This window comes from Gymnodraco acuticeps, unplaced genomic scaffold (genome assembly GCF_902827175.1).
Source record: "Gymnodraco acuticeps unplaced genomic scaffold, fGymAcu1.1, whole genome shotgun sequence".
NCBI classification, from domain to species: domain Eukaryota; kingdom Metazoa; phylum Chordata; class Actinopteri; order Perciformes; family Bathydraconidae; genus Gymnodraco; species Gymnodraco acuticeps.
In genome coordinates this window covers 58,743-78,867 of record NW_022992265.1, presented here as the reverse complement: position 1 = coordinate 78,867, position 20,125 = coordinate 58,743, and the positions used below count along the sequence as shown (strand labels likewise).

At 43.0% G+C, this 20,125-nt stretch overlaps 1 protein-coding gene across 5 annotated transcripts in view; it reads left to right on the top strand.

The window, feature by feature from the left end:
- The window catches only part of pitpnm3 (PITPNM family member 3), a 111,572-nt gene extending 94,693 nt beyond the window's left edge, over positions 1–16,879 (top strand). For 3 of the 5 annotated variants that reach the window (XM_034207034.1, XM_034207033.1, XM_034207031.1), the window contains exons 11-19: positions 3,921–4,115; positions 4,241–4,389; positions 8,317–8,433; positions 10,038–10,154; positions 10,253–10,401; positions 10,545–10,694; positions 10,970–11,153; positions 11,356–11,484; positions 12,811–16,879. In XM_034207034.1, the coding sequence (XP_034062925.1) occupies positions 3,921–4,115; positions 4,241–4,389; positions 8,317–8,433; positions 10,038–10,154; positions 10,253–10,401; positions 10,545–10,694; positions 10,970–11,153; positions 11,356–11,484; positions 12,811–13,137 (1,517 nt within the window). In that variant the 3' untranslated portion in view covers positions 13,138–16,879. The remainder of the gene's footprint in view (positions 1–3,920; positions 4,116–4,240; positions 4,390–8,316; positions 8,434–10,037; positions 10,155–10,252; positions 10,402–10,544; positions 10,695–10,969; positions 11,154–11,355; positions 11,485–12,810) is intronic. The other 2 variants (XR_004568166.1, XR_004568165.1) reach the window with 2 other exon arrangements.
- The last annotated feature ends 3,246 nt before the right edge of the window (positions 16,880–20,125 follow it).

Sequence of the window (20,125 nt, the reverse complement as noted above, 5' to 3'; positions counted from 1 at the left end):
CAGCTGAATACAGTTAGCCTACTTGATTTTTGTATTCTGATTACGTAACGCCGTTACATGTATTCCGTTACAACCCAACCCTGCTTCTAGGCTACTGTCCCGCAGCTCCTGCCTCTCTGTTGGACTCTGTCGCAGCGGGGCTACTGCTGTGGTGCGGACCGCATTAACCAGACTCTTCACAACGAAGGATCACTTCTTGTTCAAGGCAGGGAAGGTTTCGCAGTACGCAGTCTACTGACCCGCAGCTGCTGCCTCTCTGTTGGACTCCGGTACTGCACCTTACTCACGAGACGTTGTAAAAAAAAAAAATGGGTGGGAGGCGAATGCAGTAACCACTCCGCCAACGCCACAGTCACCCCCGTCGTGCGGGCCGGATGAGAATGTCTGGCGGGCCGGATGTGGCCCGCGGGCCGCCAGTTGGTGATCACTGGCCTACGAGTACAACAGACTCCCGTTCGGCTACTCCCTATCCCCACGCACATTCAGCAAATGTGTGGCCACAGCGCTTCAACCGCTGCGCACCCATGGCATGAGAGTTTTCTTTTACATAGACGACCTCATAGTCATGGCTGGGTCCCGGAACAGGCAATGTTTTGCACAGCACAGTTGATCACACACCTAACCAAATTAGGCTTTGCAATCAACTGGAAAAAGAGCACCCCCATACCTCACCAACAGGCGTTGTATTTGGGTGTGGTGCTCGATGCAGGCGCGCTACGCGCCACCCTGTCAGAGAGCAGATGTGCGTCCCTTCTCCGGGCGGTTCACATGCTGTGACAGGGGGCGACAGTGACAGCTTTAACTGTCATGCAGACTCTGGGTCTCATGGCGGCTGCTCACGTTGTGGTCCCGTTGGGGTTACTGCATATGCGCCGCCTGCAGAGGTGGTTCTCCAGCCTGCGTTTGGATCCCAAGAGGCACAAACCCCTCAGTGGAGGGCAACCTCCGGTTCTGGGGGTCTCCCGGGCGCCTCCGGAGGGGGTCTCCACTGGGGCGGGTAACCTCCTACATCACAGTGTTCACGGACGCATCCAGAACAGGATGGGGAGGGACCTGCCTGAAGAGGGCTATAGGTGGGCGCTGGTCTCTAACGGAAACACGACACAGCAACCTCCTAGAGCTACGGGCGGTAGTGTTAGTCCAGCATTTCATGCCCCTAATTCAAGGGAGACATGTATTGGTCAGGAGCGACAACAGCACCACAGTGGCTTATATCAACAGGCAGGGCGCTCTGCCGCCTTGTTGGCCACAGCGGAGAGGCTGTGGTTATGGGCATCAGAGGTGGTGTTATCTCTGAGAGCCCTCCATATCCCGGGACTGGAGAACAGGGGAGCCGACCTCATGTCGAGGGGCGGCCCCCTGCCAGGTGAGTGGGTGCTTCACCCAGAGGTGGTGAAGCAGATCTGGGCCCAGTTCGGGAGAGCGGAAGTGGATCTGTTCGCCAGCCGGCGCAACAGCCACTGTGCCCTGTGGTTTTCCATGGCCCTGAGCGACGACCCACCTTTGGGGGTGGACGCGTTTGCACACGAGCCATGGCCAAGGAAGCTGCTCTACGCCTTTCCACCATTGCGTCTCATTCTCCCTCTCCTGGGGAGAGTAAGGCGAGAACGTTTGGCAGTCATCCTGGTAGCACCGGATCGCGTCGGGGCGCCGTGGTACTCAGAGATGACACAGATGAAGGTGGGCCAGCCTTGGGCGATTACCCAGTTCTGGGGGGCGATGTCTCAAGAGGCAGGTGCAATCGGGGCGTTACCCACTCTAGGCCGTCCTCTCCAGGCTTGGCTCCTGAGAGGGACAGGCTGAGACAGGGTGGATTGTCTGATAGTGTTATTCAGTCTGTCCAGGCAGCTAGAGCTGGATCCACCACAGCCTGTTACAGGCCAAAGTGGCTGGGATTCCAGCGATGGTGTGAGGAGCGGAAAATAGAGCCCCTATTTTGTGAGTTAGGCTCTATTTTGTCCTTCTTACAGTTATTGGTGGACAGAGGACTTGCTCATTCTACTATAAAAGTGTATGCAGCAGCCATCTCGTCCTGTCATGAGGGATTCAACGGCCGGTCAGCCTTTTCTCATCCACTGATGTTGCGGTTTTTACAGGGGGTCAGGAGGCTGCGCCCAGTAGTGCGCGCCTCCACCCCACAGTGGGACCTGCCGCTGGTGCTCGAGGCTTTGGTCACAGAACCATTTGAGCCTCTGGAGCTCTCCTCCCTCCTCCTGTCGTGGAAGACAGCATTGCTACTTGCCTTAACGTCAGCCAAAAGAGTGTCCGAGTTAACCGCTCTGTCGGTGCACCCGAGCTGTTTACTGATTCGGGGTGACCGGAGCGGCGCGACACTCAGACCGAACCCCTCCTTTGTGCCCAAGAACCTAAGGAGTGCGTTCAGGTCGAGGGTTATTCAGTTTGGGGGATTTAGTCTTCCACCCCATGGTGGGGCCAGGGAAGCTAAATTACACCTCCTCTGCCCGGTGCGCGCGTTAGCATGTTATGTAGAGCGCACAGCTACCCTGAGACGCACTGAACAGCTGTTTTTGTGCTTCGGGGGCGGGGTGACTGGAAAAGCTCTGTCCAAGAAACGCCTGGCAGGCTGGCTTTGCGAAGGCATTGCACATGCCTACGAGCAGGCAGGGAGAGCCTGTCCCACGGGGGTCCGTGCGCACTCCACACGAGCTGTGGCTGCATCAACAGCCTTATTCAACGGTGCGAGTGTGGAGGATATATGCACGGCGGCGTCTTGGTCAACGCCAGGCCCCTTCATAAAGTGTTATCTCTTGGATATGTCTGGCTCTTTCTCAACGTCTGTGCTTGCTGGGGCAACACAGGACTGGTGAGGAGGGGGGGGGGGGGCTGTTGGTCAGTGGGCATCTGACCCTCTCCCCGGGCGTAAAATGCCCTTACGTTTCTCCGGACCCCTGGAGGGTCGCGGGGGACGTGGGGTGCTCTGGGCCCTTTTCAGGGCTGGAGGGCTCCCCTCGCCTGCCTGGGGGCAGGAGGGGGAGAGCCCTCCATACTATAGTCCCTACACACTCTGCACGGGGTCAGTGTTTGAGTGTGGGGACATAGGGGGCACTTGCATTCTCCCCGTGCTCTTTAGGGACTCAGGAGGGAGAGTGCATAGTGAACCCATACAGGGCTGGGGATTGTTTCCCTGTCTGCCTATAGGTGGATGCAGGGGAGCCCTCAGCACTGTTTTTTTCGAGCACAAGTTTTTTCGCGAGGCAAGCGCGTCAGGGTGAGCTCTATCGGCCGCAGCCCAGACTTCTCCACGGTTACAACCGAGGGAGAGGTGAGTGAGGCGCAGTGGCTGCTAAAGCCGGTCAGGGACAGTGAGGTGGAACGGTGTGCTGGACGACAGTGCGTGCATACATCGGGGCTCCGCCCACTGTACCCATAGAGTCCAGTAGAGGGCGGAGCCTGTGAGAGATATAACGTTGGGTTACGTATTGTAACCCTTGTTATATTAGCACAGGCGTAGCCCTCTACCTTGGAGGCACTGTCTGTCCTATACCGCTCGCTGAAGAGTGGTGTAGGATGATGGTCAGGAGGCGAGGCCTCCTTTTATACGGAAGTGAGATGCGCACGCATTCAGGTAGGCCCGCCCCGGGGCCGGCTACGTCCATAGAAATCTCAGTAGGTGAATGCTTGCATGATAAGGTAGTACCCATAGAGTCCAGTAGAGGGCTCCGCCTGTGCTAATATAACAAGGGTTACAATACGTAACCCGACGTTTTGATCATCATTGATGGTGCTTGTCTTTTTCCCTGATAAAGAACAAAGCAAGTCAATACATAGCATATTATTAGGCAAAACAACAGCATTGATTTAAAGACCCGATTTGAAGCCAGTCAATTGTTATATGATCAAAGCATTTCTTTATCCTCCTTTCTGTTTGTCCTTTTCTCTCCTCTTCTCACCCTCCCTAGCGGAGAGTATCCAAAGCCATCCAAATGTGTTTTTGGAAGGTGGAAAAACTCTTGGAGGTCCAGCTTCACAGACGTCCTCTGAGACAAAGCCTGAAGGAGGAGTAGAAGAGGGAGGTCGTAGAGCTAGCGTGACCAGTGTGGAAAGTGAAATGTCGATTTGCTTCATGGGCCAGCTGGGAAACACCATCACTAACAGTGAGTGGGGGGGAGAGAGAAGAAGCTTCACTGGCTTGTCTCCTTTATTCAGGTTCATGAGGTTCCACAGCTCTTAAATTGACCTCATATTTTCACATGTTTGTGTTTGTGTGTGTGTGTCTCAGTTTCCAGTAGCTGGTGGGGCTCCAAGAGACTGGATTATGCTCTGTACTGCCCGGATGTGCTGACCGCCTTCCCAACGGTGGCTCTGCCTCACCTTTTTCATGCCTCCTACTGGGAGTCCACTGACGTAGCAGCCTTTGTTCTTCGGCAGGTGGGAAAACCTAGTTGACAGCTATTGTTTTCTGACAGATTGAGAAAAATGATTGTCTCAGTATTTAGTTTGCACATTTTTTTAAGTGTAAGTCCGCATCCTCAGGTTTTTTTAGTTTTTTTTTTACTTCTATGACATTGTTAAAGCAAAATGAGAGCAGCAGGTAATCAGGTCCTGATGTCATTACATCATCATCTCCTTCCATACAGATAACAAACCACATGTATTAACTAAAAGTCTGGCCACGAGTTGGTCATTTTATCAACAAACCTACAAAATACACAATATATAAAGAAATGTACCATAACAATTGAACAATTAATGTGTGAATTCTGTTTGAAGAAAGAACACCATAAGTTGAGCTACTTTCCATGAGTCATGAAATGTGTATCTACAGTAAAGAACACACTTCATGATAAATGCCCATTTTACCTCGCCCATTTTAGCCTAGATAAATCATGTTAAAGATCGTGAGGATTGTGCAGTGGTCCACAAAATGAAAGGAAAGGATCATTATCAAGAGGTCTGCATACTTTATCTAGTGCAAAGATGTTTAGGATTCATCTCACACTTCACAGCTGAGCCTCATAGCAGAGGGAGCTATTTTTTTCATAAATGTTTGATTTTAGGACTGAAATCTGAACAAATCTTACCAGGATTAGGAGGTTTATGCTGGTTTATGTATACTGGCATGACTAGAATTAGCAAAATTCAGACGTTAAGAAGTTCCAACTCTTCTATGGCTGGTTAGTATTTTAAAGGTCTGCACGTGTTGTCTCAGCTGAGTAGTTATAGTGTTACATCCACCATGTGTGTATAGCTGCCATTATCCTCAGAAACTAACATGGAGCAGGCCAAAAAGAATAAATAAATAGGACCGGTGTATCACATCATGTCCAGGGGCGGCGGGTACTGTAGGCTAGGGAAGGCTAAGCCTTCCCAAATATTTCTGTCACAGCATCCTGGTAAAATAAAAATATAATGTATAATGTTTGTGTCTTTGACATTAGCGCTGCTATGCAGCCACCTGTGCCCTGTAGGCCTACTACGAAGCCAGTTCAACATATCCTTGATATGTTTGAGTTATCTTAACTAACCCTAACAAACGAGATCTCGCTAAGCGGTTCTACGATGCTGGTTAATAATAGGCTTGTTTGAGACGAGCTGCGGCTCGCCTCGAAAGTAGACGAGAATAGCCGATCGCAGCCGGGGGAGGTCTCAATAAGCTCGCCTGAAGTCGGACAGCTCGGAGTCGGCTTGTTCTTCTTCTGCTCAAGATTAGATTTAACTTTATTGTTATTGCACATATTACAGGTACTGAGACAATGAAATGCAGTTTAGCTTCTAACCAGGAGTGCAAAAAGCAGTAAAGTGATTATTAATGCTGCCCATTATGGGCACAAGCAATTTTCACCCATTTATTAATTATATGTTTTAAATGTGAGTGTTTCCTATCCCCTAAACCTCCAGGGATGTACACAGTTTAATACTGGAGACTTCTTATTATGGGAAATACGAAAACGTCTTTTAAAACTACAACTCCCAGTAGAGACGTGCCATAGATAGAGAACATGTTGCGAAACACAATAGCCAGCATGTGTAGTTCTGGGGACGGGGTGGGGGAGGGGGGGACGCGGTGGACCCGTTCAAATCCAGTTTTGGACAGTCTGCCGTGGTTCCATCCCATTTCAAGTGCTGTTCGAGGCTCGGCGTAACCCTCGGAGCACACTCTCCAATCACAGAGCTTGAGGACTATCACGGGGTTTGTCAAACAGAGCACATGGTGTAGTCCAAACGATAGCTGGGGATTCTGGGTAGTGTAGTGTCTTTACTCCGAAAAAATATTTGTTTCTACGAATCGAAGGGGAAAAATACAAAATAATTGCACACAATTCTCATTTCTCTAACCGCTTGCTGCTTCCACTCCTCTCTCCTCGGTTCCCCTCCTCAGTCCTCCGCTCGCATCTCCTGTGGGCGGCACCAAGTCTCGAGGAGGGGAGTCGAGGATAGGAGTCGAGGAGGGGAAATTTGAGTATTGAGAAAGCTCTAGGGTTTCTCTCACCAGCTGAGAGCGCATTCACGTGAAAGGGGTGGGGTTAGAAACATTTGACCAATCACAAACAGGGACAAAGTGTACTGTGTTACAGCATTACACTGCAGCGTCATACTTCATTAATGAAAAGTAAACTAATATTAGACAAATATGAACTTTAAACATCCATGACTTAAACATATAATCCAGGATACAAGCCACATAGTTGCTGCAAGGTGAATACAGAACAACTGGTTAAAAAACAAATAAACTACCGAGTGTTTGAAAGCGTACAATAGGTTTATGATATCACTCTCCCATCTAAGACACGAGTGGATCTGACTTTAATTACATTTGAGTTGAGTGTTTCGTCAACTTAATGTGTTGCTTAAAATAATACTTCTGCATACAGTATGTGACACTGTAAGTGTTGCACGGTCAGATACGGCTCAAGAAGCTGAATCAGATAAGGACATAGGCTATGATATATTATGATATTATATGATCGATGATCTGATTGATGATGTGATATGAATGATAAGTGCGACACGTCGGCGTCTTCTCTGCATACGGCAGTTTAAACTGTATTTCCTTTATCCTGTAATATGACTTGATTTAAACTCCGCACACTGAGCTCTGATTGGTCAGCAGGCGGTGCTTTCACTGAGTTTAGCTCTTTTCTATAGACGCCGGTGGCGGGCAGCGTCAGGTAAAAAAAGTTATTTAGCCTTCCCAAACCTGAGCCTCACGCGCCGCCTATGATCATGTCTGATAACAGCCCTTTCGAACGTTGGCTTTGATCTCGATTATATGAAAGCAGAGGAGCAATATCTGCTCTAGCAGAGTGTGAGACTAGTGACAGGAATACAAAACACTTATAAGAATAAAATAAGCGTTATTGTCGCCATTAGGAAGCTAATAAAGCCAGATCATTATTTTGGTTCAGCGGTTGGCAGCTCCACTTGATGCTGCTTCATATTAAATAATCATTTTGGAGTTTAAGGGCTGCATGGAACATCATTTTTTGAAGCTAAATTATGTACTGTTCTGACAGTTCAAACTCAGTATGTGAGAGAATGTCTTCCAATGATATGAAACAAATATCCTCTCTATGTCTAAGAGTGGGGACTGATATGCATGGCTTCTTTCAAGTAGAGTCATTTTATTCAAGTACTCCAAATCCCCCTTCAGTCCTTCATCTGTGCCAGTGTTGCTCTTGACGTAAAAGGTTCCCATTTGATGTGATTGATGATCTGAAACATAATTCCAGGTTTTGTACCAAGACTTCATTTGGTAAAACGTCCATGTTATAAATCTTACGGAAAAAGTACTGACATGAGACTGGGTTATTACTATTAGAAAGAAAACTGATCTGTGTGCTGAACTGAACGATGTGATTTGATGTGTGAACGGTTATTCTTCAGTTGAGAAATTACTAAATATATCCCTCCAGTAGTAAACTAAAGTAAAATGTGTAGATACTTGTAGTTTGCTTGAGTTGAATTGTACTACATCTGAGATGCAGATATTGTACACTTTTGCTTAACCACATTTATGTAACATCATAAGTTACTTGTCAGATTCAGATCATTCGTAAAAAATCTAGATACAAAATTATGCAATGTAAATACTTTCACAAGCTTTAAAATTAAACTGATCAACACCTTAATTCATTAATAATTATAATCATCAATATACATTATTCTGCAAAATGAGAACTTCAACTATCAGTACTGATGTCTATTTTGATGTTGTTACTTTTTTACACCACCTTGAGTAAAATATTTTCTATTCAAAAGTTAGCTTTTTACAGGGCATTGCTGTCTGGTAAAAATACAAATATGAATATGTCTTCTATCCCTGCTGCTCTGATATACGCATGTGTTTATTGACAGCTCATGCGATGTGACTCCTTGAAGACCCAGGAAGCGGACAGTTTGGGCTCCACTTCATTCTCTCCCTCCAGCCCACGAGAAAAATGGCTCAGAAGGAGGACACATGTCAAACTAAGGGTAATTAATTATTTGGCTTTTTGATCTTTATGAATACACTTTTGACCCAGTTTTCTCTGCTAACGGAAATATGACATTTATGGCTGCTCATTTAACTTTTAAAAGCTCATATTGAAACTTTACGTGGAAGAATTCATGAATAATTGAACAAAGCACTTTACACAGCCGGAATTGTTTTGTTCCCTTAGGTGCCTCTCGTTCTAAGAATCACACCCACCACTCAGAGCCGAACAGCAGCTACTGTTATTCTGCCACAACTGCCTTGCATTCATTTATATCAAAAATAGAGTTCTCTCTCACTGCCGAGGTTGTGGTATTATGGACTGTGTGAGTGGTCTGTGATCTGAATTTATTTAAAAACTCCCAATCTTTCACCTTGAAGCATGTAGATGTACACAAATACTTGATGCTTCTGGGCCCTGCAGAGAGGAACAATCACGATCTCATAACACTTCAAAGAGTTTTCATTTGATCTGCCTTCTTCAAAAGACAGAATCAGAATGATATTGCCAGATTGACATGGAAACATTTCTGTATCTGAGTGTGTGAAGGTCTTTCTCAGTGTCATCTTGGCACAGTGACATGTTTCTTATGTAAGAGCTCAAAGAAAAGCAGCTCTGAACAAGTTGCCTTTTACTGTATTTGATTCAGAATGTGGAAAATGAGAGATGTTGCGTGCTGATTCAATCTGGGCACAGCCTGCCCATCTCATTCAGAGTGATACTATTCAATGAGACTTGGCTTCTATTTGTGATCTTCCTTGACTTGGTAAGAAGGAGTTTGTCACAGCTGCAGAGGGACCACTAGGTTGGATGTTGCTTCTTACCCTGTTTGTGAGTGGATGGTAATACTGAGGTGCATGTAGATTTCCTGTATGACCACACGGAGTGAATTGTGTCAGGGAAAACTGTAAGGACTCCTCACGTCACACAGTAGCTATGATTCTTTTTGTATTTTGTTTGTGTGTCCAGGTATGTGCATATATGGTTTGCTTAATCTGCGTGCTAGCTATCAGTGAATCAGTAAGTAGAACCTCATGCTGGTAACAGCTGGAAATGTTTAACTTCCTTGGTCGATGTCACATCCATTCAATCAATTATCATTAGCCAATGTGGTGAAACAGTAAAATACAAGCACAACATGTTTGATCTCATCAGCATATCTTTATTGGAAGATGCTCACTTAGGTTTTTAGCGAGTGCTGTCAATAAACTGCAGTGCATTTTCAAGTCAACAGAATATCATCTCAGCCTCTACTCCAATAACAAATCCCTGGAAGGCCTTACCTCAGAGGCATTTGGCATTTCAGCGGAAACACTCTACAACACACGCCACGTGTTGTAGTGATTGATTGCCAAACATTTGCTGATTGATTGCGGATTGATTTTTGAATCATCTCCAACCCTTTGTCAATCGATTACTCACCAAGATCTTTGTTTGATTGGTGTTAATGGATGTTAATCTTTGAACTTGGGGATCATAATGTTGAAACATTTTTCTAAAACTCAGAATCCAGTCAGTCAATAATGTCTTTGTCCTTATGTCTGTTTCTGAATTGTCTGTTTCTGAATTGTGTTCTGTGCTCCTTCTTTTTATTTACTGCAGAACGTCACTGCCAACCACAGGGTGAATGACGTCATTGCGACCGAGGATGGGCCCCAAACGCTGGTTGGTCGCTTCATGTACGGCCCCTTGGACATGGTCACTCTGACCGGAGAAAAGGTGAAACTCAGCAACATGATTGGTTACTCCAGATATACGTATCTATTGGTATAAATGTTTGTTAATCTCCAACCTCTTGACTCATCCTGCCCTGTTAGGTGGACATCCTGCTAATGACACAACCTCAGTCTAGTCGCTGGGTGCACTTTGACACGGACGTCACCAACAGCAGCGGCAGAATCACATATACCGTACCCAAGAGCAAGAAGCTGGGCCTAGGAGTGTATCCAATAAAAATGGTTGTCAAGTAAGCATATCATACAAAGCATGGAGGAGAGCATTTTTGAATTATCCCGTATTTGTCCAGCTAGAGTGAAGATGCCAAGGCCATGAAGGGAGTTACAACAATGTGTAGTAAATGCATTCACTCTTTCTGTTTCTATACCAAAGGGGCGATCAAACGAGTGCAGAGGCCTACCTGACTGTGTTGCCACGGGGCATGGAGTGTGTGGTCTTTAGCATCGATGGCTCTTTTGCTGCTAGTGTGTCAATCATGGGCAGTGACCCCAAGGTCCGCCCCGGAGCTGTGGATGTCGTCAGGTAACTAGCAACAGTGTGTGTGTGTGTGTGTGTGTGTGTGTGTGTGTGTGTGTGTGTGTGTGTGTGTGTGTGTGTGTGTGTGTGTGTGTGTGAGTGTGTGTGTACATGACATTCACATCTTCAGAGATTGACAAAAAGGTTTAGAAAGATATGCTTTCAGAAGTGAATGTGTATGCCAGCGATTACTGCATTAAAGCCTGTGGTTCTTGTTATAGTGCAACAGCCGATCAAATGTAAAGGCGTTGAATTGTTTGATGTTATGTATTCACATGCAGGCATTGGCAGGACCTGGGATATCTGATCATCTACATCACAGGCCGTCCTGATATGCAGAAGCAGCGTGTGGTATCCTGGCTCTCTCAGCACAATTTTCCCCATGGCATGATCTTCTTCTCTGAAGGCCTAGTTCATGATCCCCTGCGGCAAAAGACCATCTTCCTCAAGAACCTCGTACAGGAGGTACTGTTCACAAACCGTTGTTCTGAGCACGTCACCTTTCTTACAAAGCATGTAAAACATTTAGTTCTCTGCCCTAAATTGATTTTGATTTCTGTCTGTTTACATCACTCTTTTGCAAGCTAACAGGGCTGTAGCCCTGGGTCGTGCTATTTCAAAATGCCATACACATCTGTCTCTGACTGATAATTCCTTCTGTCACCAGTGTCACATTAAGATTAACTCTGCTTACGGCTCCATGAAGGACATCACTGTTTACAACATGCTTGGCCTTGGTCCCTCACAAATTTATATTGTTGGCAGACCTTCGAAGAAGTACCAAAATCAGTGCCAGGTATGTACATTTATATTTCATTCTCCTTTTAACATCTTCATTTTTTACAGAATTGTGTTGTGTTTCTTACGACGGAGTATTAGGGCCACACTTAGAAGAAAAAAAACAGAGAGATTTCGAGAATAAAGTCATAATAATACGAGAATAAAGTCATAGTTACGAGAATAAAGTCGTAATATTACGAGAATAAAGTCATAGTTACGAGAATAAAGTCGTAACATTACGAGAATAAAGTAATAATTACGAGATTGAAGTCGTAGTTTCATAAGTGACTTGAGAAGCGGACTTGGAGGAGATTGTCTCCTTTCTGCAGGAGGAAATGGCTGGTTCTGGCCGACTACATTACATTACATTGCATTTAGCTGACGCTTTTATCCAAAGCGACTTACAATAAGTGCAATCGACCAACAAGATACAAACTTGAAGAAAACAGAATCATATAAGTACATCAGGTTTCATAGAGCTAAAACATTTCAAGTGCTACTCAACTGGCTTTAGATTAGCCAGTCCTTTATTAGTATATAAGTGCTTTGTTAATAGTTCTTTGTTAGTAATTCTATCGCTCGAAGTGGAGTCGAAAGAGAGTTTTCAGTCTGCGCCGGAAGATGTGTAAGCTTTCTGCTGTCCTGATTTCAATGGGGAGCTCATTCCGATTCCACTACAAGGCTATCGTTTGACTCCTTCTGGATCCAAAGCCTTGATTACAAGTCTCATCGTTTCTTGTGAAACAACAAATCCCCTTTGAACAGCTCGTAGATGTAACCAACCCTTGTAGTCGGCCAGAACCAGCCATTTCCTCCTGCAGAAAGGAGACAATCCCCTCCAAGTCCGTTTGGTTCGTTCTTCGAAATAATAGACATAGTTTCTTGCACAACCTTTTCAAAGTTCTAATACTTATGATAATCTGATGCTGATGTGCCAAAAGATTAAGTATTTCGTTATTTGAGAAACCTAAACTAAAGTACTGCTTCACAAGATGCTCCACATTCCTCATTTTATTGCAGGATGCTCCTGTTGTCTCCTTCTCAAGTCACTTATGAAACTATGACTTTAATCTCGTAATTATGACTTTATTCTCGTAACATTACGACTTTATTCTCATAATATTACGACTTTATTCTCGTAACTATGACTTTATTCTCTTATTATTACGACTTTATTCTCGAAATCTCTCTGGTTTTTTTCTTCTAAGTGTGGCCCTAATACTCCGTCGTAGTTTCTTCCTATTTCATTTGAAAGTCTTTAGTTTTCCTCTTGGTCTTTCTCATTTACTTTAATCTCTCCTTCTGGTTTTCCAATCATTTTTGATTGGTCGTATATATGCAGTTCCTGAGCGAGGGCTATGCAGCGCACCTGTCCACGCTTCAGTTTGGGCACAGAACCAGACCCAAGAAATCCCCTTCAGTTCGAATGGTCCTGAGGAAGGGCTCATTTGGTCTCTCAGCGAAGCCTGACTTCCTGTGTAAGCGCACCCACCTGCGCAGGACCATGTCTGTGCAACAGCCAGACCCCCCCTGCACCCCCAACCCCAAGCCTGAGCGTGCTCAGAGCCAGCCGGAGTCAGATAAGGACAATGGGGGAGGAGGGGGAGGTGGAGGAGGACTTGGCCCATGGGGACGACCCTCCATACATCGTGGAGACACGACTCCCTGACGTCAAAAAAGAGATGGAAGGATTGCAAGAGGGTAGACGAGGAGGAGAGCAAAGAGGTCATAGTGTCTTGGGCCAAGGTGAGATCTTGTGTTTAAATATGGAAGATTTAAAGAATTTTTACAGGTTCTAACAACCTTTCTTATTTTTGTTATTTTAGCCACCCTTCTTTACAAAAATAATTCCTTTGCACTATCCTAGCATAACCAAATGCAGTCATTCGATCATGTACAACAAGCAATTATTACTTCCATTTTAGTTGCACTTGCTTGTTTGCAACCTGTGATCACCTGTTTCTTGCCCTTCTGGATTTGCACAGTTTGATGTGTCACATAATCAAATTGAAATTTGCAGAATGAACACAATTCTAATAGTGCCTGTAAAAAATGTAAATGTGTGGTTGATTGTTTTCCATTAGAGAATAACAAGACCTGTTATTTTATTGAACATTTGCAGCCTCTCACGTCTGTTAAGCCATCTAAGAGCGTGATGCTCCGCGTAGCTTTGATGCAAATACAGATTGATTTGCTTGCTAGTCTTGACTCCTGACCAAGTCAATAAACGCCCACCTTCATTAGATAATGTTCTTTGATGTACCTTATATATTAAAGCATTTACACATTAAGTCACTGAGCATTTTATTACCAAGGTAGGGTCTAAGAGCGCAACATAAAGAAGGAAAACAGAAATCATTAATGAAGGAAGCAGTGCAGGAGAAAAGTAACAATGAGCCATTTTTCTGGCAACCTGTGTAAACGAATGCTATCATAAGCAGCTCTCTAGGACAGAATGTAGATCCGCCCATGATTATGATAAACGAAGTTCTGATGAGCTACAATGCAATGTTCTCCCATGCTTGAAATTGACTATTTCTAGAGTTGGACATATTGTCAGAGCAATTATGAATATTAAAGCCAAGTCACTGTGACAGCCTGTCGGAACAATATGCTAATACAGAACACGCAAAAGCTAATCAAAATGATTTAATCGTACAGAACATGAGACTTAACTAATATGTCCTATATTATTTGACAGTGTCACCTCTACATGTTGTACATGTACATTGGATCCTCTGCTGGCATCGCTTGCAGCTCAGCTCACGCTTGGCCCTCTACACTCTGCCCTTTTTTGTGACCTGCTCTGTGGATTGTCACTCAATGTTTGTGCGTGAGCAGTTGCCAGGGGACAGCAAGGATGTTTTGCAAATGTCTGTGTGGAGCTCAAAATGTGTCTCATTGTCAAATCAAAATAATGTACCACGTATTCATTCACACACACACAAGCTTCAGAGGATGAAATCTGTGAAGACGGTGATGACTCTGAACCTGTTGAGACTTTGCAACAGATTATGGGATTGCTGTGCCGACAGGACTTCATGATGACTGGCTCCGGTCCTGCACTGATGTAAATACTCGACATACTCTCCCTGTGTGGGCCTCTGGACACTGACATTTAGGTTCAAGCTGCACACCAGCTCTGCGATTTGGAGCCCTAAAGATCTGACCTCTGCCTCTATTTCACTCCCACTGTTAGATTTCTCCCTCGCGTTGGGGCCGGCTTACTACCCCCTACCGTCCCCTTGACCAGTCTGGCAGAACAGGCATTTCAACACCCATCTCTGATCGGGTCTTCAGCCGCTGAGGTCACATTTGCACTATTGAAGTGGTTTCTCAATTTAGCTGCGGTAATTGCTTCAAAACAAAGAGTTGTATTTGTATTTTATCGTATTTGTTTTACCTGAAGATTGTGCACTGTTGGTTAATATCACTAATAGAACATTTAACTCAGATAGTTTGTAGGACAGTGTTGGTTTAACCAAAACATGTTTACAGATTGATGGATGTAAAAAGTGATCAGAACTTGTTAATAGCAGTGTAATATCATTATTAACAACAGTAGTTTAGCTGGTTTGTAATTGCAATAGCTTGTGGGACATTGTACAATTCGGCCCATGCCAGTCGAATTTCCACAAGGATGGCTCTGCATCCATTTACTACATCTGCAGTGGAACCAATATATTTGTGATGATATCTGATGCTTTCTAGTGGGGGTTGAAATGAGTCTTATTGTGGTCCTGTTAAAAACTCTGTGCAAGTCAAACATATTTTTCTATGAGGAAATATTGTAAAAATAAATATTTTCAATGTATGTTTTTGAACCTTTTTTTTGTACTTTACTCTTGATTTTTGCCTTAAATTGTATTTGATGTTGTGTAGAGATTTTAAATGATTTAATGTCTTTGACCAAAGCATTACGTTTCACTGTTACTTCATGACAAAGTGCATTACATCGAGTTGATTATTTACGACATGTTTTAGACAAAATCTACAGTATGTGTGTGTACGAGTGTCTAGGTAATTGTTGTAGAGTTGTATTTACTGTGAACATAAAGACAGCTATGACACATACAGCACACTTCTCTGCAGAACCAGAGGACATAAGGAGGCCAGTGTTAAAATTCCGTTTGTGTTCTTTTCAGGACTGAGCAGGTTTTATAGATTTGGATTGAAGCAGTGTGTGAGAGGATTACTTAGTCAAGGTTGTTATACCTGCTATGAAAGGGGAAAAGGCTGATAAGTTTTTCGGATGTATTTAACTGCAAACCTGCACAGCGAAGTGGTACGTGCCAGCCAGCAGAGAGCTGTCTTGCCTTTTTATTTCACCGCCTGTACACCATAGGTGGTCCGGTAATTAGCTGTTTGATTACTAATAGGTATGTCTATCTTCCCTTAGTGCCACCCCTGTAATTTCAGTGCATTACTTGGTAATTATATAATATTATAGAAACAATACTGAAATACTTAACTTTCTCTTGTTTGGGAATAAGATTGTTAATAATGAAACATTGTTATAAAAGCATCAATATGATCATTTCCCCTAATGTATACACAATTGTTATAGCAACTTCAAAGTCGTTATAACACATATTGATATTGTACTGCCAGGACGATACCATTGAGGAGTGGGCAGCATTTTGGTACAACAATCTTAGCAAATGGCAAATGATAATCTAATGGTTAAATTGATGATTGTTCTCTGCATGTTAATTATTGGATATTGTTAACTAATGGCAATCAATTGTGATCTTTGGTATAAATGGTCTTTACCATAAATCCTACCACCGAATGTTGAGTAAATGCACATCAGTACTTGAATTATTAATAACGAGCTGATTTTTCAATGTTAAGAATGCTATAATTGATATTGTTATTTAATATTGTGACTTTACCTCTCACCTTTGCCTTACAAATGCACTTATTCAGTGGGAATTATGGAAATCATATACATTCCAGGTTCATCTTGACAAAATAACCCTAATATCAAAGAAAAAAAGAAAATATACTACAAGGTAAAAAATATTGTATTTATTGAGAGATTTAACCGTCACACAATTATTGTCTTCAATTAAATATAACAAACCTCTAGTACTGATAGATGTTTTCAATGGGTATTTACCATTCATGACTTAACTATTAGGTATTGACATAATTTGCCATTTGTTAACTATAAGTATAACTTATAAAGTAGTATAAACTTTTATTTGACTAACATTGTGTTGTAGCCTCTTTAAAAAAAAGTGATATATTTTTTTGTGGTCTTATGTTTAGTCTCAATAGTATTAGACACTGGCCTTTTGACCAATGTGTATTGTTTTGTACAGATCCCCTGGTGACCAATATGTTGTGTTTATTGGACTAAGTCCATCTTTATTGCATAAATAAAGATATTTCACCGTTAAATAATTTATTTTGCTCCAGAGCTGTGTTATTATTCCTTTCACATTCTTCTCATATGTGATAAGCTTCATTTTTTTCTTCAAGGTCAGAGTTACTATGGGGACATAGGACTTACTGTAAGTGTGATCATTTTTTTATTTGGACATGCATTGAAGGGCTTACTAGGTTGAAGAGTCACATTTAATAAACACTCACTCTAACTTTCTTTTTTTCCTTAAAGAAAATACTTGTGGATCAGAAGGTCTGATGTTGCACTGATTAGAGATATGGAATGTTGGCTTTACGGTGACTCTTTTCCACCTCAGGAAATCATCAGAGCAGCACTTCTGCTCTACTAATAATTGGCTACAAGCCTGTGTGATTGCTAGAAATAAAATCAATTCCCCGCCTAGTGCTGATAGTAAGAACCATTGATTTCAACAATGCGCAAATCCAGGTTGCTATTGTGTTGAGTTTACACTACATTCAGTTATTGACAGCATACTACTGTAGCTCCATGAGGCTGGGGCATGCAACACATAAATATGTGACCAATTTTGTCCAGTAATTGTATAAACTCACAAACTTGAGCTGTTAAATCAGACGTGGTTGCGTTGAATTAGATCATTTAGTCAAAAGGAAAAGTGCCAGAAGCATGTTGAGTATTCCCCTGCTGAGCCTGCAGCTTTTAAATGGTCTTCTTTCCCGCACTAATAAGCCCTTTGAACAGTACAGTACACTGAACAAATCCTGAACATATGAGCCATTATATCAAATCTTTGCATTGCATTAAACACAGTGAGGTCACAATTACCTCTATCTTGAGTCTGTATAAAGAGTTTTCCTTCCCCAGGCATCTGGTATAATGAGCTGGAGTTGGAATTCTCCAAGCAACATTTAGACATCATTAGTATAGTATTACCATCAACATATGGTCTGGAAAAAGAGGCAAAGCAATTTCTCCCATGCAAGAGGAAGGACTGCTGCTTTCTTATACTGTAGGCTTCTTTATTTGCATGGAAGATTAGAGTCAGAGTGATGGCAGGGATTTAAGTGATTAAAGCTCAGCAACCGTTACTGGCTCCAAATCCTTTCAATTTGTGTCCCTGTACTCCCCGTTGTTAGGCCCGTTGTTATGCCCGTTGTTATGCCCGTTTGTGTGAAATAAATCAGTGTAAAAAAATGCACCATCTTTGTCCCTCTTCTAATTTGTTCTTTCCCTGATTCACTACTTAAGATGATCAATATATTGAATCAAGGACAGTTTCTCTTCAGACTCTTAAGTAAGAGTGGACTACCGCTATTTAACCAATCAACAAGGCGCTCAACCTGCTTCCTTGGGGAGTGTGCTCTTTATTGCAAACAGCATGTTTAAGTACAGGGTCCTCATGGGATTTTTCAATTCTTAAATGCTAAAAGTAACATGTTCGTCACCAAACTTCCACTCACCTTAAGTACTGAACAGATCCACTTGTCATGTATGCCTGAATACACTTACAATCATACAACTTTTATCTGTATATCAGTGCATAAACAATCATTCACACATACACAGTCTATTGTATCTATTCTGCTGATTGTATCCTCAATCTGGTGTTGCAAAAGATACTTTACATTATATCACCATCTCTGTATATTTGTATTGTCCTCATTAGTAAATTAGATTAAATGAATACAGTCAGCATCTATCTGTGTCTCTATTGGTGCATCCCTAATTGCCATACTTGCTTTTATAATGCTTCTGGATAAATGAGGTCACAAAATCTGCTTTTGGATCTGACTATAATTCTTTGTTTGCTGTTGTTGCAGGGTTTTTTGTGCTGCAGCTGCATGGCAAAACACAGCATGCAGCAGTAGGCCTATACTGTATTACTTGAGGAAATTCTGAAGAGCACTCTTCTTATAAGATATTCTGTATTCTACTATTTAACATAACACCTGTGCATCTGAAATACTGGTCAAAGATTACAACAAGATGCTTCCATATGAGAGAAACCATCATCCTTTCTTGCCTAAGTTAATTAAGTTTATCTTTGCAATATAAAATAAGTCAGTTACCTTACCTAGCAGCAATTTAACACTTACCATGACCTCCTCCAGCTCTGCTTGGCCGAAACACCACTGAGTCAGCCTAATTGTCATTCCGAAACAGCAGAAAAGAGTTTAATTTGTCCTATGATCTGGCAGGTGATATGTGGATGCAAGGGCAGCAATGAGGAATGCATTACAATCTGAATGGATCAACAGGCCAGAGCAGCCTAGAGAGACAGAGAGAGACAGAGAGATAATTTGTTTAATTGCTGAGGTCCGCAAGGAGAGACCAAGATCGAAACATTGTGCCTCTGATAAGCTGGCATGGCAACACTAATGTTTAGTTCAAGCCTGTTTAAGTATTACTTTTTAACACATTGAAATCTTTCTTATTTTAAATGTTGTGCATGATTGTTTGATTTATTTTTTGTAAAATAGTTGCCTGTATGTCTCACGATATGTGACTTTATATTTTCCTCTTAGTTGCCGGCAGCCGTGACAGTGGAGTAAACGGTTTAGCTGTTTGGGGAAAGTCTAGGAAACGACCAAAAGGATGAGGCAAGATTAAAAATGATTGTGGATAACACAGCACTGGCGTAAAGCACGGTTGCTTTGATGCGTACAAAATCCTGTTATATTAGCCTATAACACACACTTCTGAATTCAGTTGTAGGTCAGGAGAAATTACTAAGAATTTAGGAAAGGATGGGTGGGGGGGGGGGAAGGACAATCTGTAGATTGCATTTGAGAAAGCAATTACCCAAAATGCCCCCAGGAGAGGATAGGGTCGGATGCTGGAGCAACATGTCACGGCTCACAGTGCATCAGATGTGACAGGATCTGTCCCTTCATTCAGAAATCGCATCTTTCCCCGCCACTGTTAACAAAGTCATCAGTATTTAACTGGTCTGAATGTTCTGACTGCTCTAGGAATGGATAAACATTTAGCATTTTTGTTTTAGTCAATATGTTATTTCTCTGCTTTGAAATGTCCTTTTAATCCAAGATGGTAGATAAAGGGATCTCGATCTTACTACGTAGCTCCATAAAATCTGGGTTTTTTTGCATTGTGAAAGACAAAATGAAGGTGAACAATTGAAGCAGAACCAAATGAATAAACAGCGTGTGCTCTTCAGAGATATGATTTATTCAAACTTGTATAATCAGTAGAATAAATTGCTGAAGAAAGATTTGCTCCTGATCCTTTTATCCCCCTGGAAACCACAGGCAGTCTAGTGTGCACA